General features: G+C 40.6%; 1 protein-coding gene across 1 annotated transcript; it reads right to left on the bottom strand.

Annotated features, from left to right (window-relative positions):
• Positions 1-1,391: 1,391 nt before the first annotated feature.
• arhgap25 (Rho GTPase activating protein 25) lies at positions 1,392-24,629 on the bottom strand. Its single transcript, XM_028578096.1, has 11 exons — positions 24,316-24,629; positions 19,021-19,223; positions 17,093-17,180; positions 16,646-16,759; positions 14,628-14,832; positions 9,343-9,478; positions 9,116-9,189; positions 8,363-8,484; positions 7,658-7,812; positions 3,516-4,054; positions 1,392-2,152 (listed from the first exon to the last, which is right to left on the bottom strand). Exons 1-11 carry the CDS (start codon positions 24,377-24,379, stop codon positions 1,951-1,953), a joined length of 1,902 nt encoding a protein of 633 aa, XP_028433897.1. The 5' UTR covers positions 24,380-24,629; the 3' UTR covers positions 1,392-1,950.
• Between the last annotated feature and the right edge of the window lie 1,328 nt (positions 24,630-25,957).

Genomic DNA, 25,957 nt, shown 5'->3' with positions numbered 1-25,957 from the left:
ACTATTCTGTTCTGTTCACCTGAACCCTAATCCCACTACGCAACTGCCCTTCATTCCTGAGCTTCTTTGTGTGACCTGCAGATACACTCGTGATTGCGGCGCGTCACAGTGATGGGAAGGAATGAGCTTTTTCCTGCCTCTGCCACTCATCTGCAAAGCTGACAGTTGACAGACGTGCTGTTATCTGTCACTCTGTTAAACTGCTGCCGCAACGGACTATCACATCTTCCTGATGGCCGTAAGAGGGCTAGATAATGGCAATGTCCTTTTGCACGCATGCATGCACACACACACACACACACACACATTCACACAGTCATTCCCATCCATATGGTCTGTATTATGGACTTAAGGGTATAACAAATGTGGATTTATCGAGCCTAGTTGTTTTGAACTTTCCAATATTTTGTGGTAATATCAAATATCTGAATTTTATGATTTTCAGCTCCATTTCCCTCACAAATGGTACGTTTTTGAGGAAGGGAAATGTATGGAAAACTAACACACTACTAGATAATACCATCATCACCACCAAATATAGTTAGGAAGGTTTTTAGGTAACCAATGTACTACTGATCAGTCAAAAGTATATTTAAAGTAGTGCTGAGTGCTTGCAGTGATACAATTCTGACATATTACCAGAATGTGTCTGCTGACACAGAGCAATGTTAGCGGTCCTTTGGAGTCGTGTTTCTGGCTGCCCGACATATTAACGTGCAAATTTCACTCTCCGTTTAGCTCTGACTTTGTCACAAACTCCTGAGGGATACATTTTATCAGTCTGCTGTTTGTTGGGCAGGTATTGTACAGTAATTTGGCTGAAAAGAGCTGCCTCTTGCATTGATGAGTGCAGCTTTAATGAAACAAACTGCATTCTCTGAGGTAAATCAAAGTACTATCTGATTGTTTGCCAGGTTAGCAGCATGGCTCTCAGGATGGCAATGTTATTCAGTCGGCCCGTTGGAACAGACTAAAATATCTCAACAACTATCACATGGATTGCCATGAAAGTTTGATATTAATGGTCAATTTCGACAATGTCACCATGTCCAATACAAATGCCGGAAAAACTGCGGTTTTCCATCAGCCAGTCATAATAATTATATACTTCGTGTTTAGTGCTACTTAGCGAGTGCAATACTAACAAACCTACGACAAACTGAGACTTTCTTCTTTCGAACTGACGAACATCATATGTGTAATTCATGGCTTAATTCAAACAGCAATCAAATTAGTCTCTCCCCGTTCACTACCATAGATCTTTTTTTCCGAAATAAGGTCCCATGAGGTCCACAGGAAGGGGAGGGACTTTACCTTTCTGTTGCCTTATTGTTTATCTCAGCTTTTTGCTTCAATATGTAATCAGTTTATTTGTATCTGAAAGGCTGATGTACAAATACTTAAGACACACGGATGTGTTGATATAGTACATATGTGGAGCAAGCTTTGTCGTCATGCATCAACAAAATACACTTACATGTGTGCTCTTTTATTATTTTACCACTGAAATGAAACATGAAATGATGGACTATTCACTCTCCAAGTGTACAAATTGTATTTGTACTGTCCACCATTAACATTAATTCAGTCCAGTTGAACAAAGGGTTCCGTCTAAGCTGAAGTTGTCCGGCCTTGCATTTCCATGGACACACCAGATCAAAGCAGTGCCATGACTCCTGCAGTAGGGAGGAACCAACTCGTGTTGTGTAAAGTCTCTAATGTGAATAGAAATTTTAACGGACATTTAGATCTCTACTTAACACACTCACAGGCACAAACAAATGCGCCAATAATTTATCTTGAGAAGCAAACAGAGCTCAGATGGAAATGATCCAGTGTCATCCCACTGGAGGACAATAGTATTTTCCATAACCAGTTCATGTGAAATTAGCTCTGTTGAGGTTAACGCTAGTCATAAATCCATAGACCAGTGAGTCTGAAAACGACTCGTTAGGTGGGAGCGTGTGGCTTTTTGGGAAGGAACTGCTGAATGTCTCTTTGCAGCTGATCGTTGCGTCTCTGGGCCTCGTCGCGGCTGCGCTCTGCATTCCTCAGGGAGATCTCCAGATCGGCCACGCGGCGGCGTTCTGCCTCCAGAGACGACTGCAGCTCCGCTACGGCGGCCTTCAGCTCCTTGTTCTCCTGCCGCAGACTGCAAGAGACAGTGAGAGACACGGAGGGTTCAGACATACAGTAAAAGTCTGGGGGAAAAAATCCATCTTCGTCACTGCAAAAACAAATGAATCCAGTCCAAAAATATGTCTGTCACTGTGTAATATTGAGTTCTAAAATTACATTTTCTTTATAAGGCAAAATTCTGCCAGTGGAGCAAGATTACTACACCTGTTTTCAATGTAAATCTACTTGTGTCGAGAGTTTCCTAAAAGTTAGTGTCATCTGGATTCTGGTCTAGTGATCTGCTTTATTCTGTCAAGATAGGACTCTCATTCCTACAATATTCCCAAAGCAAGAAATACTGTACTTGGAACAATCATGTTAATAATAATAATAATAATAATAATAATAATAACAAAAACAACCCTAATAGCAAAAACAAAGTAACGATATATATCTATGTATAAGCATATACACATATATCTGCACCCCTATACACTTCTATACATATATACGTATAAACATACAATATATGCATACACCCCCAAACTTTTACCTAAGAAATATAGGAGTTGATTTTTTGACAAATCAACACCTGACAATATTGTTAAAACATTAATTTTGTGGTAAATAACTTCATACCACATGTAATGGTCGGTGAGGGTACCTCTGGTAGGGCTGCTCCATTATGGAAAAATTCATTATTGCGATGATTTTGGTCAATATTGAAATTATTTAACACTATGACTCATTGTCTTTTGGAAAGAGGTTGCGATTATTGAACTTAAAAAAACTCTGAAACAGTTAAACAAATCAACAGTGAAAAGACCTTGAACTGTGAAATTTCAATAAAAAAAATTAATTCAGAACACCAGACAAAATAAGAGTTCACTTGCAAAACGTGATGAGCAAAATAATCGTTCGACTCAATTATTCTGTTTCGGTGATCATTAGGAATCAAATTCGTAAATGCGGTTAAATGTTCAATGAATTGCTCAGCCCTACTGTATAGTCTGGTGTTGTGCCAGTTAAGTGGGACTCCTCAGTAGACCTGTAACAATTCCAAATATTGCTGTACGATTAATTGTCTCACAAATAATTGCGATTAGCGACATAATAGTCGCTTTTGGTCAAATTTAAAGACATGTATTACTTTTGTAAACAAATTAAAGTTCTGAATGACTTCCAGGATACATCTTTTGGATATATATCACTGCTATGTGACCCATATAGTATAATAACAAATTTACAGCCTATGAAATAAACAGTGCCTCTTTATTATCATAAAACTGTTTTTCTAACTATATCTCCCCCTGTCCTTTTTGTTGCTATAAATAGGGTCAAGTGCCAACAACTAACGATTTAAATAGTAATAAAAATACATAGTCCGACCAACTCACCTGTCTACCAGCCGCTGGGTGTCTTTCTCCGGCTCAGACCTGCTGTCCACCTGCGGAACCGAAGCGCTCGCCGTCAGCTTCCCTACACTCGTCTGCCGAGACAGCACCTGGGCAGGCTGGGAGTCGCCGTCAGGTTTTTGGGAGCCAGCAGTAGATAGACTTGTGTTGTCGCTTCCTCTTCGGGCTGTTAACCTATCCTCGCCCTCCTTGTTACTGATCTGAGCCCCCCTGAACAATGAACCTGAACTCCCTAGGTCCAGGATCTTAAAAATGTCCTCCGACAGCGTCCCGCCCTTCTCCTCCACGCTCTCCTGGATGTTACTCCAGCGGTTGAGGGCCTCCGCCTTGGCTGCCATCCCGGTGAGGGGGCAGTTGAAGGTGGGCAGGGTCTGAGTGCGTTTGCGCGGGCTTATCCAGTCTGTGGTAGGTGAGCGAGGCGCCTGAGGCAGGTCTTGGGGGCTGCAGTTTCCTCTGCCTGGACCTGGACTGTCATTGTCCTCCTCCTCTTCTGGAGACTCAGAGAGAGATGCATCACCCATCTGAGACAAACACACAACTGACGATTAATTACAGATGTAAATATACTACGTATAAATACTATACTATGTGCAGTTGTTATTTTAAAATCAGAGGAGGCAGAAATAAACTTCAGTTGAGGAAAAACCATGAACTGAACCACAGCAACTTGGAAAATATCAATAGCACAGAAAGTGTTTGTGATGTTAAAGGTCATCATTCCAGCTAACCGCACTCTGCAAATTCATAGAGCACCACTATGGACCCCTGTCAAATATTCCTGTAGATAGTTCAATATAATGTGTTCAAATTAAATACAATATATGTTACTAAATCATAAATAATCAGTGGGATTTAGGGCATGGATTTCCCGTGAAGACATTTTGACTTATCAGGGGTTTCCCCCAGAAAAGTTGTTAGGCCTAGGTTTGTGCAGATGGACGATATCATCGTCCATCGTGACTGGCTGGCCGACATCACGATGGAGAGCCACCATCAAACATAACCGAGAATGTAGTTTAATCTCAGTAATGATGGTATATTAGGTTATTACTGTCGCTCTGTTGAAGGCAGACGTCCCACTGTACTGTCGTTACGCAGATCACGGACATCTGATTGACTTTACTGCACCGTACTTAAGTGAAAGTAGGTCAAGTTGTAAAAGAAATGCCCCTACCAACAGGGCAGCATTTAGGGGGACATCGCCCAACCCTAGTTAGGCCCGTTGACAAGTGTCTTTTTTCGACGCGGGCCCGCCTGGGTCCAGTCACAGACTTATGGCAGCATTAATGTAGAGCCAAATTGTTTCTGTGACAGAGTCATGGACGTAATCGTGAAACTGAGAATTTAAAAAAGCTATAAGACAGATTCCATAGGGCTCTACATTAAGTCAGTGCTAAAAGCTAACTGGAGATTTTTAAATATGACTACGAAAAACCCTGACAAACTTCTGGCAAATTTAATTGCCTCTGGCCAAGAGCCCATTCAAGCCCATTTCCAATTTTTCAAAATCGAGGCACCAATCAACGTTGAGTTTTACACGATGACGACAGCGCAGCGGCGGCGAGCAGCTTTTTGTTTACATTCAACATGGCGGCCACCGAAGCGCAGCAACCCGTTGATGCCGCTGTCGCTGCCACGTCACCCAGATCATTGGTCTGATTGGTTGAAGGACTACCCAATTGCTCCGAAAGGCATTTGAGCGGCGTCCGTTGGTGACGCCCCTTTGGAAATGAATGAAGCTTGCCCAGACCCACTCTCAGTTACAACTGAAAAGGGTCTGGTGTCAACCAGGCTAGGAAACGCTGCTTATTAATATTAAATTAATGATGGCAGAATTCCATTTATCTGCTTTTATTTCAGGGCCCTGGGGAGCCATTGTTAATGTTATTATTAGTAACACCTGTGCTTTAATGACAACTCAAAACGCTGCTGCTGTGAAAAAGGCCTATGAAGCTTTAAAGCCATTATCCATCCGTCATCCATTTGAAACCATTTTAAGTGTTGGTGAGCTAGTGGTCAGAAATTTTTTTTTTTCAAAAATTGTAGGACCCAAAACATTAGCATTTAATGTTGGCATATTCACACAAATTAGCATTTTATGTAGCACACAATCACCCTGGTACTGTTAGTATTTGTGCCAATGTCAGCAGGTACTTGTATACAGTTGACTGTATAAAGAGTTGTAAATAGGTTCTCTGTCTGAAACTTCTGCTAGTGGTTTAATGTCGGAAGGTCAGCTAACGTGTGTCCGTTTTTTCACTGGGCATCATTCAAGCATTAAAAGAAAACTTTGACATTTTGAGAAATAAGCTTTATTTGCTTTATTGCCGCGAGTTGGGTGAGAAGAACGATTCCATTTTCATAGTTGTCCATTTATTTAATTAGTTAATTTACATATAGTTAGCTTAGCAGAGAGACTGGAAATGGGGAAAACAGCTAGCCTAGCTCTCTCCAGAGAGAGAGTCTGTCTACTGATACTTCTAAAGCTCACTATTAACACATTGCATGTTGTTTGTTTAAGCTGTACAAAAACTGAACTGTAAAAGCCACAACTGGTGGTTTTTACAGGGGTTTTTAAATGTCCCCAGATTTCTGAGACAAAATCCGGGGACATGTTCAGCTCAGAAGCGTAAATACCTCCAAAACAGGTAATGTTTTTATCTTTGTAAACTTAAATTTATTCAGACAACCAGCAGGGGGGGTTCTATGTATGGAGTAGTTTTGGAGACATGCCTCTTTGAAGTTATGACATATATTTAAAAAAAGAAAAGAAAAAGGAGGGCAAAAAATATTCCCCAAAATTATGCACATGCCTATTTTTGAAAAGTAAGTGATGAAGTACAACCAGCAGAACACAAAGTATGTTTGAGGTAAGTTTAGACACACAACTCTATTTAATTATTAAAATATTAAATATTTGGCAAAACATATTTCCCAAAGTTATGATTGTGCTTATTTTTGAAAAGTAAGTGCTGTAGTACAACCAGCATGGGGCTTCTATGTGTGGAGTAGTTTTGGAGACATGACTCTCTGTAATTATGACATATACATTTTCTTTGGCAAAAATATTCCCCAAAATTAGGCATATGCCTATTTTTGAAAAGTAAGTGCTATAGTATAACCAGCAGAAGACTAATTATATGTGAGGTAAGTTTAAAGACATGACTATATTTAATTATTAAAATATTAAATGTTTTTGGCAAACAATATTCCCCAAAATTATGAATATGCTCATTTTTTTTAAAGTAAGTGCTGTAGTACAACTAGCAGGAGACAATTTATAATTGAGGTAAGTTTGGAGACACTACCTTATTTAATCATTAAATTAATAAATATTTTTGTTGAATCTCTTTTCGGTATTGTAGTTTGTAGACGGTCCCTAAGCACTCGTCTTACTGCCGTCTCACCGCCGACTGCTCGTAGAGACCAATAATGTTATTTCTCCAGGTTGGAGGACGGCTCTTTTAGATGAAAATTAGTTTGTAGCTCGTTGTTTACCTCACTACGGTAGGAAAGATGCGTCGTTTGTGATTTAATAACATTTCGCTGTAGAGTAATTGATCCCGGAAGTTCGAATCTGTGAATATAACTAAGTAATTCTAACTTCACCGAAGTGTCAGTCACAGTGAAAACCAGGGACATTTCCGGGGACAGCTCCAGCCGGCTAGCTGTTTCCCCCGTTTCCAGTCTTCATGCTAAGCTAACCGTTTGTTGGCTCCAGCTAGCCTACATATTTACCGTACAGACATGAGAATGGTAGCGATAAGCAAGGTAGGGAAGGAGCTAATTTCAGTTTTGCCACCCCTGTCTTCAAGCCACTTAACAATTGTTGACGCTTTTGAAAACTTGGCAACTTTATCACGAATGTAAGAATAGTTTCTGACTGTGGGGGTATTTAATCCATAGATTTTGTCAAGACAAATTGCCCCATCTGGTGGAATTAGCACTGTTAGCAAAATAGCTAACTTTTTTATATCGTTATGGATGTTCAGGTATGTGTTCCTTTTCCACTGGGTTATGGCCTTGTCCTGTTTTTTAGGATATGTTATAGTGTTCAAAACATTCCCTAAAAATATGACATTCTCAATATTTCAGAGGCTTAATGTGTGGTCAAGAGCTCGTACCTCTGCAGACTCCCAGCCCACAAAGCTTCGGGGCGTGTTCTTCTGGCTTTCGGCCTTGTTTGAGGGAGGGGAGGGAAGCACGTCTTTGGAGAGAGGAAACAGAGTCTCGTGCTGTCTGATCATCACTGTCATCAGCCTCTGGATCTGAGGAGTCGCTGCGAAGAAAAACAAACACAAACGTGAAAAGATTATGATCAAAACGTCTTCTCATTAGGCTCTTATGCAAATTCTTGATTCGCTTTCTTTTGAAAATTCCCTTGAGCTGAACGTTTTGATTGAGTTTTTTTTGTTCTTTTTTGCAATTATGTACAGTTCAGATATGTACTGTAGGCATAGACATACTGTTTGTCAGTGGAGATAGTAGGCAAAGTGTTTGGAATTGATAAAGTAGCACGTTTTTTTGCTACTTCAGGTCTGAGTGGTACTGAGGCATTATTGTTAAAGGCTGCTTTATTGCACTAAATATAGTTTCCAAAAAACAGAAGGATGTCATGGCACAGTATTGCCACATAAAATTGCTTAATAAAATAAGCAGTCCTACATCATTTGGATTAAGGGTTTTTCCCAGATGTTGAGCAAAACAGATTTCACAGCCAATACAGCAAATAAATTATATGATTAGACTGTTTTGGACCAGAATGTCAGACACATCCACATAATTGAACATAGATGTGTACACGTTATTTCAGGACACATGTTTCTTACCCTTCATCACAGTGATGGGATCTTCTATCTGTGGTTTGAGCAAGTTGATCCCCATCACTGTAGCTAAGTTCTCCACATTCATCTTATTCACCTTGGAGTACAGCTGCACCTCAAACAAAAACCTGCAGGGCAAAGAGTAGGGGCATGAATCTTCATAGGTCTCGATTACGATTATCCTGTCAACGATTCAATATCCCGATGCATCGCGATGTGTCGCCTCCTCAATGTTATTATTTAATGCTACACGTGGTTTTCATCAACAAATTCAAGCAGTCATATATATATTTGAAGTCCCCTTTTATTATATCTGCTCTTAAAAAAGACATTTCCTAAACTTAGCCGAGTCTGAACACAGAAGACAAAAGGGCAAAAATCAACAAGCAACATCAGTAGGCCATAATCGATTATGGTCCGTCACTGCATCGATGCAGAATCGTCCGCGTCGCGATGCATCGATTGCAATGATTAATGTCAACACAGTTTTTTTTTACTGTTTTCAGCGGTGATGATCCAGAATGATAATCTGCAGGATTTAGCAGACTGCTTGGGGTGGAGATGTGTTAACATTCTGAGTTTAAAAAAACTGATCTGAAGTGTCTTGGTCAGTGAAGATATTAAACATTGACCATTTTCAATTATGAGTACCATGAGAAAGACATTGTGTTATCTTTCCAATTATCGTATGTCCTATGTAACCACAAAGGCATCGCGGTATGCCTTTACGTAATGCTTTGCGCTCCACCTTCCACTCACCGGCAGACATAACTGAGAAGGTTGTAGTTGGTTTTGGGGAGAAGGGCGATTTGTTTGTCCAGCTTTTCCCAACCCTGAGAGGAAACATGAGCAAGAGATTAAAGGACACACACACACACACTCAAAATACCCCAGGACCGCTCCTGCATGTACACACATACACAATGTATACAGACACTCTATAGACCTATTTTAGCATTTATTTATTTATTATTAGATAAGCCTACCTCTGTGGTGCTGACGTCCGGCATGTTGTTAGTGCAGTCCAGGAAGTCTTGGTACTGAGTCCAGGGCACCACGGGCTCAGGAAGCTCGCGCAGGTACAGCTTGAGCAGCGACGCCACCGTGTGGACATCTGTGTCACTGCAGTCAATGACAAATCATCCAATGAACATCCACTAACAGTACAACTTAGTCTGGCTATCACCAGACCAAGCTCAATCTTTTAAGATTGAACATTAGTCTGGGAGTCCGCTATGTATTTTCTACTGCATGAGAGGCGTGACCAACGGGCATAGTTCAAATGACCCTGTACGCAATTGGATAGTCCTTCAACCAATCAGAACCAACAATCCGGGTGACATAGCAGCAACAGCGGCATCAACGGGTTGCTGCTGTGGAGTGCTGCGCTTCGGTGGCCGCCATGTTGAATGTAAACAAAAAGCAGCTTGGTCGCTTCTCTATCGTCACCGTGTTAAACCCGCCAATAGCGCGTCAGGTGGATAAGCCAGTTTGTGATCGGTCCCCGCAAATTTGTAACGGAAGCAGGATAGATACATGTACAGGTTTCCAGCCTGAGCTGCAGGGCGAAATCAAATCGCCGGCAGATCGTAGTACAATTACAAAGTACAAATGACATTCAGACCACGAACACAGAACGCAACGCTAGACTAGCGTATTAATTTGCCAGTACATCAGTTGGCATGTATTTGAAAAAAACTTGCAACCTGCTCAGTACATCATAGATATACAGTTTGCTTATTTACATTCTCTTTAAGAAGGTTGCTGTTATGGTTTTACCATGGTGTATTTTTTTCATTAAAGGTCCCATGGCATGAAAATTTCACTTTATGAGGTTTTTTAACATTAATATGCGTTCCCCCAGCCTGCCTATGGTCCCCAAGTGGCTAGAAATGGCGATAAGTGTAAACCAAGCCCTGGGTATCCTGCTCTACCTTTGAGAAAATGAAAGCTCAGATGGACCAATCTAGAATCAGCTCCTTATGAGGTCATAAGGAGCAAGGTTACCTCCCCTTTCTCTGCTTTGCCCGCCCAGAGAATTTGGCCCACCCATGAGAGAGAGAGACATCATGGCTTTCAAACGAGAAAGGTGGCAGTTGGTCAAGGCCACACCCCCACCCTCCACCTTGCCCCCCCTCTCTCCTCCTCAATAGCTACAGACACAGAAATGGCACATCATAAGGAAAGCTCATTGTGGGACTGACTCTAGTGGCTGTAATTCTGCACCAAGGCTGAATTATTGGAAAGAGACTTCAGATACAGTATTAGGGGACCACTAAGGTCTATATAAAAGAGACTTCAGATACAGTATTAGGGGACCACTAAGGCCTATATAAAAGAGACTTCAGATACAGTATTAGGGGACCACTAAGGTCTATATAAAAGAGACTTCAGATACAGTATTAGGGGACCACTAAGGTCTATATAAAAGAGACTTCAGATACAGTATTAGGGGACCACTAAGGTCTATATAAAAGAGACTTCAGATACAGTATTAGGGGACCACTAAGGCCTATATAAAAGAGACTTCAGATACAGTATTAGGGGACCACTAAGGTCTATATAAAAGAGACTTCAGATACAGTATTAGGGGACCACTAAGGCCTATATAAAAGAGACTTCAGATACCGTATTAGGGGACCACTAAGGTCTATATAAAAGAGACTTCAGATACAGTATTAGGGGACCACTAAGGCCTATATAAAAGAGACTTCAGATACAGTATTAGGGGACCACTAAGGTCTATATAAAAGAGACTTCAGATACAGTATTAGGGGACCACTAAGGCCTATATAAAAGAGACTTCAGATACAGTATTAGGGGACCACTAAGGTCTATATAAAAGAGACTTCAGATACAGTATTAGGGGACCACTAAGGCCTAAGCATCCAAAGAGCACTATATCATGGGACCTTTAAATGTGGACTCAAAAGTGTTGACTCAAACATTAGCAAGCTTAAGACCTGTAGAGACTAATCTGAGTCAACGGAAGTACATTTCCAGGGTAATTGCCTGACTTTCTCTCTCTCTCTCTCTCTCTCTCTCTCTCTCTCTCTCTCTCTCTCTCTCTGTGTGTTGCCGTTCTCAAAATCCCATCACTTCGAGAAACAACAACAAACTTCGAGATAGGTCTGACAATGGAAGACTATGTAGATAGACTAACACCCCTATTTACTTTTCTTTTCCAAAGTTATGTTATTGTCATCTTATTGTTGTTTCATAATTTTCTTGTTGTTGTTTTATGATTTTCTTGTTGTTGTTGTAGTTTTTATTTTTCTAGTTTTAACACTGTTGCTTGCTCAGTTTGGATTTCCCTGGCACACCAGGGGTCTGTGAAGGAGGACAGGCAGGGCGGCGATGTAGCAACACAGGCAGCATTAGCCGCTGAACTCCGACACACAGTCAGACAAAATTTGCAATTAACCATCAATTTTCGTAAAACGGCCCATATTTGAGCTTTACATAGTTGATTTCACGCATAAAAAAGTTTCAGAAGTGAAATTTGTAATGGAATAGCAGAGATCTGCGCGACCTAGATTCAGAAGACTACCTGATCTCAGGTCAGTTGTGTATGTAAATGTTGGGGCGTGACAAACATAGAGACTAGAGCCAGAGGCAGTTTCAAATAGTGAGATTTGCACAGGAAAGAGGTGTCATTGGGATTTTGAGGTTCTATGTATGTCCTATTTACCCACCAAACTGTCATTAATCAACTATGACAAGGTCAAATCGGTTTTGCATTCTATCACCCCTTTAAAAGATTTTCGTCAGATTTTGAGAGGCGTTAGTCAGGCTCATCCCGCTCGTCATTTCCAGGTTAGCGCTCCACCAATCAGATTGGCCATTGAGTTTGACTGCCCGTCTTGTGATTCAACATGTGAAATCGGCCCAAAGGAAGACTGACGATGGCACAGGACACACCGAACAGACTTGAGTCACCGACCTCGCCAGACTGTCCGACGGACGATAATCGGGTTGGTGTGTCAGGGCCTTAAGATACAAACTATTTGTGCTCGGTCTGATCTTAGTTTGTTTTTGTAAAATACAAAAGGAAAAAATAAATAATCAAAGCATTTACATAGGCTTGTAGTTTAAAAACAGGCTTTACAAAGTCCTCTAGGTTTTTGCTGTTTTTGGACACTTTGGGCCTCTGGGCATAGTTTTATATATTTAGCTGGCGGTGCAGCAGGCTTGGATTCAGTTTTGTTGACTCTGCCGAGGGGGAAAACATTATTAGTTTTGGCCTGAAAGCATCCTTTGGCCGCCCTGCTGGCTGCTCCTTGACTGTGCTCACACTACATTACAGACAAGCGAGTTTGGTGAAATGGATGTTTGAATCAACAGTGCTCTGTCAGAGGAGCTTGTGATGTTGAGTAATACAGGCTTCCTCCTGTGTGTCTGCCAGAACAGGATGTGGTACCGCCTTCAGCTCTGAGCAGACAGAAATCTATCAGGCGCTCTGCATCTCTCTCATCTCTCCTTGCTTTCTCAGAAAAAAGAAAGCTGATGCTGATTGATTGAGGTGAGGACTTTTTTCTCCTTATATAGCAGTGACCTTCTTAGGCTCATGCATTTACCAACCTGGTTTAAAGAGGGCTTAAAATGATTAACAAAGACATTGCTGGTCCTGTTCAGTGTTTTTGAGATGTGTGACCCTGCTACTTTATAACCACTTTATACTCCTGTGTATTTAAAATAACCAGAATAACCCTGTTTCATATACAGTTTATGCCACATACACACTAACTATGGCAAGCCAGTTGTAAAAAAAGTTTGAGATTCAACAATGGAGATTCTTGTTGGAGTTCTGAACCCAAAATCCAACAGATATGTTCAAAAAGTGAAGCAAAGGTAGCATATCTCAAGTTCCCAAGTTAAGGAGGACACAATACTCTAATTTCACTTATTTAATTATGCTCACATCACAATTAATGAACACATTCATTCAATTTATGAAGCGTTCATTTATTGTGATGTGAGCATAATTAGGGAAATGAGAGTATTTTTTCCTCCTTAACTTGGGAACTTGAGACGTGCTACCTTTTCTTCCCTTTTTAAACAAAATCTATGGTAAGCCGTTTGAACATTTAATCGAACCACACTACTATCCGTAATTACATTTTAAATATCCATAATAGCATTTCTCCTAGTCAAAATTATATTCTCACAAGTCAGAATGGTAATTAAAGATATCCACAATAACATTCTTACTATTAGAAATTGTACTCAAGATATCTACAACTTTGACTGTACTAGTCAAAACTAAAGTTCAATCCATAAGAAGTGGGTAAAAAGATCAAGTTTTAACATTTAATAGCTAAACTGGCTATTTATTGCGAAAAAAAAAAAAAAACATTTCAGATGGCATCACTTTTTCCATTCATGTTTATTGGGCTTTCAATTTCAGATATCCACAACGCCAGTCTTCCTATCCAGAATCAGCATTCTAGATATCTGCAATATTATTTTTACTAAGAAGAACTCTGATTCCAGATATCTACAATCCAATTGTTACTAGTCATAATTTTAATTTTAGATCTCCAAAATGAAAAACAGATTTGTAGATATCTGCAATTGCATTTTATCTAGTAATGATTCTAATTGAAGATATCTGAAATTGTATTTTTACTAGACATAATGCAAATTTTGGATATGCAAAATTATATTTGTACTAGTCACAATGTTTTTAAGATATTCAAAATTACATTATGGATATCTGGAATGGTTTTTCATTTTGGAAAGCTTAAATCAAAATGATGTGGGGTAACAATTGGATTGTAGATATCTGAAATTGGAGTTCTTCCTAAGAAGAATCTTATTGCAGAAATCTAGAATGTGGATTCTGGATGGTGTTGTGAATATCTGAAATTGAAAGCCCAATACACATGAATGGCAAAAGTGACTTAATTTGTCCTAGGAAGAATGATGTTATGGATATCTGAAACGACAATTGTGAATAGGACGAATGCAATTCTGAATATCTGAGATGTTCTTTTTAACAAGGAAGAATATAATTATGGATATCTGCAATAAATATCCAGTCTAGCTATTAAATGTTAAAATGGCTTTCCATACATTACCACTACTACTACTACTACTACTACTACTACTACAACTACAACTACTACTACTGAAACATACTTGTGTGGGATCAGAGCAAATTGTTTTGGAATCAGTAATAATGTAATATTGAGGTAGAAATCATGACATTTTTTAAATGTAATGGCTCATTTGGCTCCAGTCTATACAGAGGGAATCATAAGTATGTTACCTGGGGAAGGAGGGTCTCTCTCCTGCATCAAAGGCATCTCTGAACTGTTTGACAGCATTGTCCTGACCCGGGAGGCGAAAGATGCCCTCCTCATTCAGGCCATGCTCTTTGATGAACTCCACACACTTCTGCACGAGGATTGGCACCATGTGAGGCCCGAACCGTTGCTCATATGTTACTGTGTCCATGAGACTCTTTCCAAACACTGCAGACAGGTAGAGAGGTAAGACGTGACATCTTGGACCAGTAATGTTCATACAGTAGAATCAGCAAACATTTTACTCATTCAAATGAACAACACTATTGTCCCTTTTGATATGGTCTTTACAGTTTTTAGGGACTGTAGGGCGGTGGCTGTGCTTTAAAGGTCCCATGGCATGAAAATTTCACTTTATGAGGTTTTTTAACATTAATATGCGTTCCCCCAGCCTGCCTATGGTCCCCAAGTGGCTAGAAATGGCAATAGGTGTAAACCGAGCCCTGGGTATCCTGCTCTGCCTTTGAGAAAATGAAAGCTCAGATGGGCCAATAAAGGTTACCTTCCCTTTCACTGCTTTGCCCACCCAGAGAATTTGGCCCGCCCATGAGAAAGAGAGACACATCATGGCTTGCAAACGAGCGAAGCATGGCAGTTGGTCAAGGCCACACCGCCACCCTCCACCTTGCCCCGCCTCTCTCCTCCTCAATAGCATTTAAAGCTACAGACACAGAAATGGCACATCCTGAGGAAAGCTCATTGTGGGACTGGCTCGTAGTGGCTGTAATTCTGCAACGGTGGCAGTGATAGTCGCAATAAAGATAATGGAACTATGACTAGAAATAGTATTTTTAGTAGTTCATAGTGTAGCAGGGCACTGCAGGGCGTTACAGGGTGTAGCAGGGCACTGCAGGGCATAGCAGTTAAGCTAACAAGCTGCTGGCTTAAGAGATGCTTGTTTGACCCATCCACCTCCCTTCCTACCCTCCTTAAACCAACGTTCTCTGTATAAATACCACGTTACATGACTTCCTGCTTTTTTCTTGTCATAATTACTATGGCCACTAGAGGGCGCTGCTTAAAGGACAATTCCGGCGCAAAACAAACCTAGGGGTTATTAACTGATGTGTACCTACTCTGTCGCTCTCTGGGACATGTTTTCATGCTAATTGAATGAGTTTGGAGCTTTGACGAGGCCACCGCAGACCGCTGGTTAGCTTACAATGCTAGTATTTGGGGCATGGGGACACTCAAATTAAATCGTTATTTAATACCACTAAAAAGGCTCGAAATATCAACACACCATAACGTTAGCATAATGAGGGTCCCTAAATGTGAACCGAAGCATTGACAACATTGTAAGTGTACAGATAGTTTATTAAAAAAACAGATTATAAAGACCGTCGTGTTCATGTTTACTTGCGGGAGCCATCTTGGAAACCAGTCATAACTAGTTGAAAAACGAGCACCGTGTAAATGAGTCTGAGATTCCCATACTGTCTATGGAGATTCTACGTTCCACGGCGTTCGACTAGTCATGACTGGTTTCCAAGATGGCTTGAGTGTCCCTATGCCCCAAATACTAGCATTGTAAGCTAACCAGCGGTCCGGGGTAGCCTCGTCAAAGCTCCAAACTCATCCAATTAGCATGAAAACATGTCCCAGAGAGCGACAGAGTAGGTACACATCAGTTAATAACCCCTTATTTTCGTTTTGCGCCGGAATTGTCCTTTATCAATAAAGGTAAATATAGGTCGTAAATGCTGCTCATTTTTTGGGGGAAGACAGTCTCTGTGAGGCAGATTTTTATTTATTTTTACATTTGGACAGAGTCAAGCTAGCTATTTCCCTGTTTCCAGTCTTAATGCTAAGCTAAGCTAACCTGCAGCTGGCTCCAGCTACATATTCAATGTACTGACATGAAAGCCAGTACAAATCTTCTCAGCTGAAAATTTACTTTCTAAAAAAGTCTTGTCAAAAAAGATAGTTGCAATGTCATACATAACTTCAGTTTCCATAACAATATAAGGTTTTACTGAACCTCCACTTGTTGGTACTCCAATGACCCTGCGCATTGTGCGGACCCACTCCTCCATGTCACTCTGGGAGTTTGCCATGAACACATAGGGACATCGCTCTCTGTCTCCAGTTGGACCTGTGAAAGGATGGGTATTGTTGGAAGAAGGCATCTTAGTAAAACAAAACCTTTAGTAGGACAGATATGACATAAGATTTCCAGAGAAGATTGAGATTGTAATCAGTTTGTGGTAGTTTTCCACTACGCAGGTAAGTGCTGATTCATACAGACAGATACCCGAAAGGGACATGTAGTCTTATTGAATATAGTCATAAGTAATAGTAATAATTAAAAAATACTGGCATACAAGGAAAAACAATTATGTAACTTATAAAGAAGACAAATATGACACAAGGCAATAAATATGAATGAACCGTATGTGATGTATTTAGGGGTCAATTATATGCTTACGTGGTATGATCTCGAAGAGGTACTTCCCAGGATCATCTGGGTTTGGAGGGAGTTCATTAACTTTACTGAACCGCAGCTGGATGACTCCCTGGAGACCAAAAAGCAGGAGCACAAACACACAGAAAATAGCACATTAGTGTCATGTCCAAACCAACCAACCACTTTCATTTCTCACACCTGTACTTTTGTTGTTGTTGTCAGCACCTTTCCAACACACTTTTGGTTACATGTATGTCTTGTAAATGTAGTTAAGGCCTCAGCAGGTATTTCCATTGCAGGTGTAGCACAGTTTATTTTCTTTTATGGTCCTAAAATTGTATCACAAGAGCTTTTGCAGATGTACACACTGAAAAATGCGAGAAAAATGCTCACTGCTGATCTATTATCATTTGAATTAGGAACTACTCTTGTTCTATATGGCATATACAGTACAGTGTACTTCCCCATATGTGCCAATGTATGCTCATACCTGAAACATCGATTAGTGGAACAACTATATAGGTAGATTGGCAATGACTCTAAAAAAAAATATAGGCTATAGTTAAACATCAGGGACTGGCTTAAAATGAGTCACGTAAAAATACTATAAAGAGGACATAACATGACGTCGCCGACTAAGGTCCGTAAAAGATGACTCATTTTAAAAAGTGACAGTTAACTTATGATTTCACATGGGCACAAACCCCGGTCTCCTGAGTGAAAGTCTTGTGTTTGTTCGACCCATCCACCACTCCAACCTGCCTACTCATGCAGAATTTGGTGCTCTTATACTTTTCTTATATTGCTTCCTAATTTGTAAAATTCAAAACTCCGAACACATCTTCCTTTTTTAAGAATGACTTCAGTGCCTTTCTTTGTTCTTTTCTCAAAGAAACGCTTAACTCCAAGTCTTCCAGAGTCACGGCCAAAGTCGATTCCAAAGACCGCTGTTCGCCAGCAGCAGCAGCAGCAGCAGCCATCTTCATTTTCAAGTAGCAGGAAATTCCAATTCACGCAGAACCGTCGCAACTCTGCCGTCATTATGTTATGCACGCCCACCGACTCTATACACGATGTGATTGGCCTGACCAGAATTTGGTTTTTCCAGCTCACAAGCCAATGGAGAGTTGCTAGACTGACCCTATGTTTATGGACTGACCCTGGCAGCAAATTACAATTGCTGCCGCTAGGGTGCGTCTAGATTTCTAGGCTATGGAAATTCCAGCTAGTAATAAGCCTATGGGAGTGTAATAGTCTAATCGTCTCTACACTAATTGGTCCACATTTTGCACAACATGTAAGGAGAGAATCACCATTTTGTGTCCCACATTGACAGCAAGATAACAAGACTGCAGGGTCTTGGCTGGATGGTTGTTTAAATTTCAAAGAAATGAGCATAAACCAGTGAATTAGATAAAAGTGTACCAAAAAAGACTTCCAATGGCAGCAGGCCTCTTTTGTGAGGGTTCAGACAAGCACCATTTGTTTTGTTTACAGGAAGTGTGCAAAGTTAGCCACACAACTAGAGTGTTTGTGGTGTTGGTTGGAAATGATAAAGGGCACATTTCTGATTAACCTATGAATTAAACTATGAATGCAAGATATTTAATACAAAAAACATGCTGACTTTAGATTACTAAATGGTAAAATTAGATAATGCTGGTTTGCTTTTTCATCAACATCACTGAATGTAAAAGAAGTAGAACATTTAATAGAAAAAGAAATTATTTTGATAACTTGTCTTATCCTCACATATGAGTTATTGCATGCACCAAATTCGAAAATGTTATTATAGTCATTTAACGGTGATTCAATTTTGAATTGCTTTGGACATAATATGCAACTGTGTTTTATGTCAACAAAGGACAAAAAGAAGACATAGGATTACATCACAATCAATATAAAAGTATTAGTCTGGACTAAAATAAAGTAAATTCACAGTGTCTCACCTGGACAGTGGTCTCCTTGTCATCTTTGTAGTAGGTCAGAGTGGTTCCTCTCAGCACAAAGTAACGCTGCTGCCAGTTCTTGACTAAAGACCTCTGCTGTTTCTTGAGCCAGCCGGCCTTCAGCGGCCTCTCCATGGACCTGGAGGAGCGCGGCGAGCCCGGGCCGGGGCCTCCCTCTCCCGGTATCACACTCCTGGATCGCGCTGCCAAACACAAAAAAAATGCTGTTGGTACAAGTGTCATTAAAAGCGATACCCAACGTGCTGTGTCACAGCCGGCGCTGCGAAACATGGAACAGAGCACTTCCTCTTTTTGATATCAATATGCATCAGCCTGTCACATTTATGAGACCTGCTAACTGTAGCCTATTTTTGTTCCCCACTTAAACAGTTTCAGGCTGAAAGAAAACTGCTGGTCTGAGCTGACCAGTTTCCTGTGGAAGGTGCACCAATGCAGATGTGATTGTCCTACATAAATAACACAGCGGGCTGAAGGAGCCAAGCCAACAAACAATAGGCCAGAACAGGGGTCTTAAACGTTCTTTAAGCCAAGGACCCCTTAACTGAAAGAGAGATGAAGCAGGGACCCCCTACTACATATACTGTATAAAATGAAGCATATTAAACTGGGCCTACATTAACGTATAGGGTCGCCTAAGGCCTTTATACATACCTCTTTTGCATAGAATACTAAGCTATTCAAATAGCCTAATAATTGTTGGCATGATTTTATAAATCATGTTTTACACAGTGAATCTTTAGGATTAACTGTATCTGTGGGTGCCTATTTTAGTGACTACCTTACCTATAGGCCAGTAAACAGTGGGGATTTATATTTGCTAATAATATGTTGGATTCATGTTAAGACTTTTACATTTATTAATTTATTTAAATTAACAATAATTTCGAGGCCCCCCTGCATTGACTCTGAGGACACCCTGTAGAAGATACAGTATCTGGGCTAGAAAAATCTGAGATTAAGTTCTGTATAGACTTAACAGTAACACTTTATTTGAAGGGTGTGCATAAGACGGACATAACACCGTCATAACTATAAACTGTTATTAAGTGGTTTGTTTTTACATTAGCTGTCACGAGACCATTGCAATTGTGTCAGGAATATTTCCCCTTGGCTTCAAGTAAAGTGAACCATTTGGAGTTGTCATAAAAGTTATAATACCAGTGGGACAACAGTGAATGCAGTATACCGAGATGATTTAATGAGTTTTGCACAGATAAAGCTAACGTTACTTGAGATGCTAGAGTAACCGCTAACTGTAGTTAGCTGTTGTTAGCTAGTTAGCTTGGATAGCTGTACAGCTGACTCAGCCCCGGGAATGCAAGGAGCCAAACCCGGAAAGAAAAACCATCTTGGTACTGTATTTTCAGTCATCAAAATGTCACACCCCTTCAAATCAGTTTTTTAGTTATTTATTGAGAACATGGAATGAATGTGTATGTGCGAGATGTGCTTGGGTGAGAATGTGCTGGTGTATGTATACATATACATACATCCATATATATATATATATATATATATATATATATATATATATATATATATATATATATATATATATATACACATACATATACACACATCCAGGGTTCAAAATTAACTTTTTCGTCCACCAGCCAAATGGCTAGTGAATGTTCAAATTTTACCAGCCACTCAATAGATTACCATTGTATTTTTGGCTGGTGAGTGAAGCAAATCTACCAGCCACTCGCATATTTTACCAGCATTTGGCTGGTAGATGGTGCTAATTTTGAACCCTGCACACATCTATCTATCTATCTATCTATCTATCAAGTGTTACCAACTTAACTTGAACTGAAACTGACACCAAATTCCTCTTTTAAGGTTTTTTTTTTCACCCTTGACTGATACTTGTCACCCTTGAGTTGCGTGACTGTGGGCGCCATGATGTGATGGTTAAATGGAGCGATGAAAGGACGGAGGCAGAGGTCTACGTGGCTCAGAGGAGACAGAGTCCTGTGGAGACGGTCTTAGCCACACGCAGGACTGTGGACTGCAGAGATAGCTGGATTGAGATTGAGCCCACTTGCTCAGTTGTTCTTAAATTCAGCGTGTCTTCTTAAGCAAGATGATAGAGGAGAAGAGAAGAAGCAGGGCAGCACCGGGGTAAACAGGAAGCGACCACAGCATCGCCGGAGGGCCATCGACACTTTGAAGGTCTCCACCTAGAGGTTTGATCTACGCGTCACCCTCCCTCGATTAGTGGAAAGTTAAAGTGCTGTTGAGGAACCCTGAGCCCACACACAGAGGCCAATGTCACACCACACCCATAGCTAACAAACACACAGTTCCTTTAAACTGGCCTCAAAAGGAACTGACTTCAAGTGTAAGACTTTCACATCAAGATGGGTACACAGGAGATTATATTAAGTTTCCCACTGACTGTGTGGAGGCTTTTTTTTATATATAGAACAACAACTAAAGACAATTGTCATGTCATCAGGTTTCATGGTTAAACATTCAACGGAGAAATTTAAAAGTGGGTGCACACCTGCACACCTGTCTACCTGTTTCCCCCTGTTCCCTGCCTTTATGTTAAAGAGATCAGTTCAGATGTATTGAAGCAGGGTTGTATGAGGTACCTCTTCATAGTCAGTGTATTAGCTAGAGTAGATGGAGCCCCAGTTTGGAGAAGCAGACACGGAAGCTAAGCAGGGGAGCGTGCCTATGCTCCCACAGCCCTATGTCCACACATTTGTAAGAATTTCTTTTCACTGAAGATTAAGCCCTAGGTTCCCACAGCTCTATGTTCCCACATTTCTAAGATGTTTTCCAAAATTAGGCCCTATGTTCCCACATTTCCTTTTCATTACTGTGAAATTGAGGGAATTACTGTAATTGTTGAGGGAATTACTGTAATTGTTGGGGTTTTGGAATTTATAGAGTGTGGTCTAGACCTACTCTATCTGTAAAGTGTCTCGAGATAACTTTTGTTATGATTTGATACTATAAATAAAATTGAATAAAATTGAAATTGAATAAATTTGTATCAGATTTTATCCCCCTTTCTCCCAATTTGGTAGCCAATTACACCCAACCTATTATCCAGTAGCAATATACTACAGATGGAATGTAACCCTAACCCTAACATCGGTCCTAATTTTAAGAAAAATCTTAGAAATGTGGGCACACAGGGCTGTGGGAACATAGGGCCTAATTTTCAGTGAAAAGAAACTCTTAGAAATGTGGAACCATTGGGCTGTGAGAACATAGGGCTGATAGCAGCTAAATGTATTTTAGCCACCTCAAAAAAATCAATATCAGTTTAAGTGTAAGCCTAACGCTACGTTTCGAATATTTTTTACTGCTTTACCTTGCCATCAGCCGCTATTTACGCTCTCGTCAAAGCCACCAGACTCCATTGACAAAAACTCATCATCATTTTACCTCACAGAACACAGGAGTTGATGGTCTACCACTGCCTTGATTGGTTAGTTTTTTGTTAGTTTTGTTAGTTCCTAATCCTTTTAAAACACAAAAGTAATAACACCACATAAAAACACAAACAAACTAACTGGTCGAGGCAGCGATAGACCATCAACTCCCATGTTCTGTCAAGGGAGTCTGGTATCTTAGACGAGAGCATCGAGGGGCTTCAGTTCCCCCCAAGTAAACGTAAACAGGGTAGTTTGACGGAAATTTAAAGTGGTGAAAATCTTATAAACATAGCGTAGCCTACACTTCCTGCGTGACACAGCAGATGAGTACTGCATCAGGAAGTGAATTAAATTGGAAGTTAATTTAAATCAACATTTACTCCCGCGCACTGGCAGAATTGTGGTTGTCCCTTGAAATCCTTCTGAAAGACCAGAAGCAGTATGACTGTGTGTGTGACTGTGTATGACACACGTAAACACACACACACACACACACACACACACACACACACACACAGTATGTAGGCAGAGTTACATACAGACAGCCTCAAAGTCAGAGCTCTGCAGAAACTCAGCTCTTGCATCAGTTTCCTGCTGAAAACCCGCGTCACTGCCGTTTCCCGAGTGTAAGACCTGTCACAGTCATGGTCCACAAAACATCTCAAGGTGAAAGAATCATGAGGGACTCTCCAACTTTCAGGAAGTTCTGCTTTCATACTAAAGAAAGCTCATAATAGCATCTGATATTCAGTCAACATGAAGGAGATAAAACAAATGTGCTCAAAAGTGGCAACTTCCTACCACAGTGCTGAACAACCAGTACCACTGATTGTGAAATTGATTAGAGCAGGAGCCAACACATGATGCACGACGGTGTGAACAACAGCAGCACTGTTTAGTTCTGCAGTCACCATTTGTGTGTGCAAACCACTTTAATTTGAATGTTGCAACTGTCGTGCCATCCGAGCCTCAGAGGAAACAAGGCATGCCGGTGCACTGATTCCACCCTATGCAAACAAGAGGTTAGCACGGCATTAGTGAGTCTAGACTGCTGTGCAGTCACTTTAAAGTACACAAGCGCACATTTCTGCACGCACGTTGTCACTTTCAGGTGATTTAAGAAAAGCTTACGCTTTTAAGTTTAAATATCGAAACAATCTTTTTTTTTTTTTTTTTATGTTAGATGACAGTAAACTTTACGAAGAAACAATTTGCACATCCAGTAATTCTTCGAAGCAGGTACTTTGGAAAACATCACACTGGACTTGAAAGAGGAAGATCTGCTCTTGCTACAGCATCACCATTTTTTATTTTTTTTTGAAGAATAAGAAATAAGAAATTTAATGGAGAAACTTTCTTTAATAAATGGCGATGCTGTATCAAGAGCAGATCTTTTCTCTCTTTTTTTTCCGGTCTAACATTAGATGACAGTGAATTTGTGTAAAGGAAAATGGAGCAATAATACTTTGGTTACCATCACCACACAGCAAACAACAGCTTGCCCAAAAACCCACACTGGTGAAAAAAAATGCAGATTCAGATTCACCCCTCAATAGCTGATTTATTTACTTTTCTATAATAAAACCTTTTTGCTTTGCCAATAGGATGGTACCTCAATTAGGCTGTATATACCATGAGTGAATTTGCAACAAAATGATATTCTTGAAGATAAATTGAATTTTTTTAAATTTAATTCTGTTACGTGGATGTGTTTTACTCTACTTTACTATCATCTCTGGTTTGATGGCAAAATGATGAAGAATCAAAATAAACAGTTACACGTCCAAACTGTAAAAGTGCCCCAAAAAGTGAAGTGTGAAAGCACCGCACCCCCCCCCCCCACTGCTGACAGTGAACGCAGCCCGGCCCGGCGGCTTACCTATGCGAGCTGTCTCAGCCTTGAAGGTGCTGAAGTCCCAGTTGCGAGGTAGTTTGAGAGACATTGTCCTTAGCTCATTACACAGGTCAGCGTTTCATTTCACACATACACATACACTGGAGCATGCGCGCACACACACACACACACACGCACACACACACACTCGCACACAAACAAACTGGAGATATCGCAGATCACACTTCCTACTTCCTGTGTGTTAATCTTTCTTCTTCTTTTTTTTTTTTCAGCCCTTTCTAAACGTGTGCACTCACGTTGCCTTTACTTCCATGTTCAGACTTGTTCTGATATAAATGACTTCCAGGCTGATTCACTGAAAAAAAAGGTCCAGGGCTCCAGGGCTGCATGTAGTACTAGCAGGGAGGGGGGGGGGCTTTTCAAATGACTAATGTTCACTGGTGTCACACACGAAAAACCCGGGTGTCTTCTAAAGGAAATGGGTTTTCAACCTTTTTGGTTTGGCTCCTTCGGCGAGCAATTTGGTTTCACAGCTCAGGCTGCCGTGCGACTTCCAGCAGAGTCAGTACGTACAAAGGGTGTTTCTGAAAAGCTTGAGAATATCGTCTACTGACCCTTGAATACAGTGATCGGGACAAGGATTGTTCCCCCATCCTTAAAAGTAGTAATAAAGTTATAAAATTGCTCGGTAGGTGAAATAGGACTGGACATCTATTTCAAAAATGGGGAAGGAGACCAAGAGGGAAGAAACCAGTCACACACACCACACCACATTTGTTTTGGTTTTTTATATATAGATATATACATACAACTTTATTTTTCTTTAAACCAAGGCAAAGCACATGTCAGCATCAAAGAGTACAGCTTTTTCTCTAGACAAATGTACAACTCAACACAAACAATTGCACAGTTTTAAGAATAATATACTTTTTTTTTAAAGAGAATCTATAACCACAAAATCAAATGTCAACAAAAGGGGAGCCTAAGCATGTGGGACAGACGGTCACGACTCCCGTACATTCGTTTTAGAGGGCAGGCTGGGCCTGTGTCACGGTGTGGACTCAAAATGGCACAGAGGTGTTTCCTGGGTGCCATGGAAGCAGACAAAATATATTCTTTTAATAGTGGTATGTTTATCCTTTATATTCTGCCTCCCTGTGTGAAAATCTTAAAAAGGAACACGCCGACTTATTGGGACTTTAGCGTATTCCCCGTATCCCCCAGAGTTAGATAAGTCCATACATACCCTTCTTATCTCTAACTCTGTCTGACGCACCCACCACTAGCCTAGCTCAGCCCAGATCCTGGAGGTAACCGGCTCCATCTAGCCTACTGCTCCCAATAAGTGACAAAATAACATAACAATATAGTTCCCAGTATATGTGTATACGTTTAGAAGATGGCCGTGTCTCATCTGACCTTCTTATTTGTACACGCTGTGACTCTACAAATCACAACATGTAAATAGGAACATGTTGGCGTTATTTTGTCACTTATTGGGAGCAGTAGGCTAGATGGAGCCGGTTACCTCCAGGATCTCCAGACAGAGTTACAGCACGCACAGAGATGAGAAGGGTATGTATGGACTTATCTAACTCTGGGAGATACGGGGAATAAGACAAAGTCCCAATAAGTCGGCTTGTTCCTTTAACTTTAGGGGTACTGG

The sequence above is a fragment of the Perca flavescens genome, chromosome 5 (assembly GCF_004354835.1).
Source record: "Perca flavescens isolate YP-PL-M2 chromosome 5, PFLA_1.0, whole genome shotgun sequence".
Lineage (NCBI taxonomy): Eukaryota > Metazoa > Chordata > Actinopteri > Perciformes > Percidae > Perca > Perca flavescens.
The sequence above is the reverse complement of the archived record's forward strand: the minus strand, read 5'-3'. Positions and strand labels throughout refer to the sequence as shown.

Bases quoted from the DNA above. Each gene is read 5' to 3' on its own strand.
- arhgap25 (XM_028578096.1), bottom strand. From the start codon at position 24,379: ATGTCTCTCAAACTACCTCGCAACTGGGACTTCAGCACCTTCAAGGCT. The intron at 19,224-24,315 runs GTAAGCCGCCGG...TGTGTTTGGCAG, and splicing joins GGCTGAGACAGCTCGCATAG to CGCGATCCAGGAGTGTGATA. The intron at 14,833-16,645 runs GTTCAGTAAAAC...ACCTGTCTGCAG, and splicing joins TGGAGTACCAACAAGTGGAG to TGTTTGGAAAGAGTCTCATG.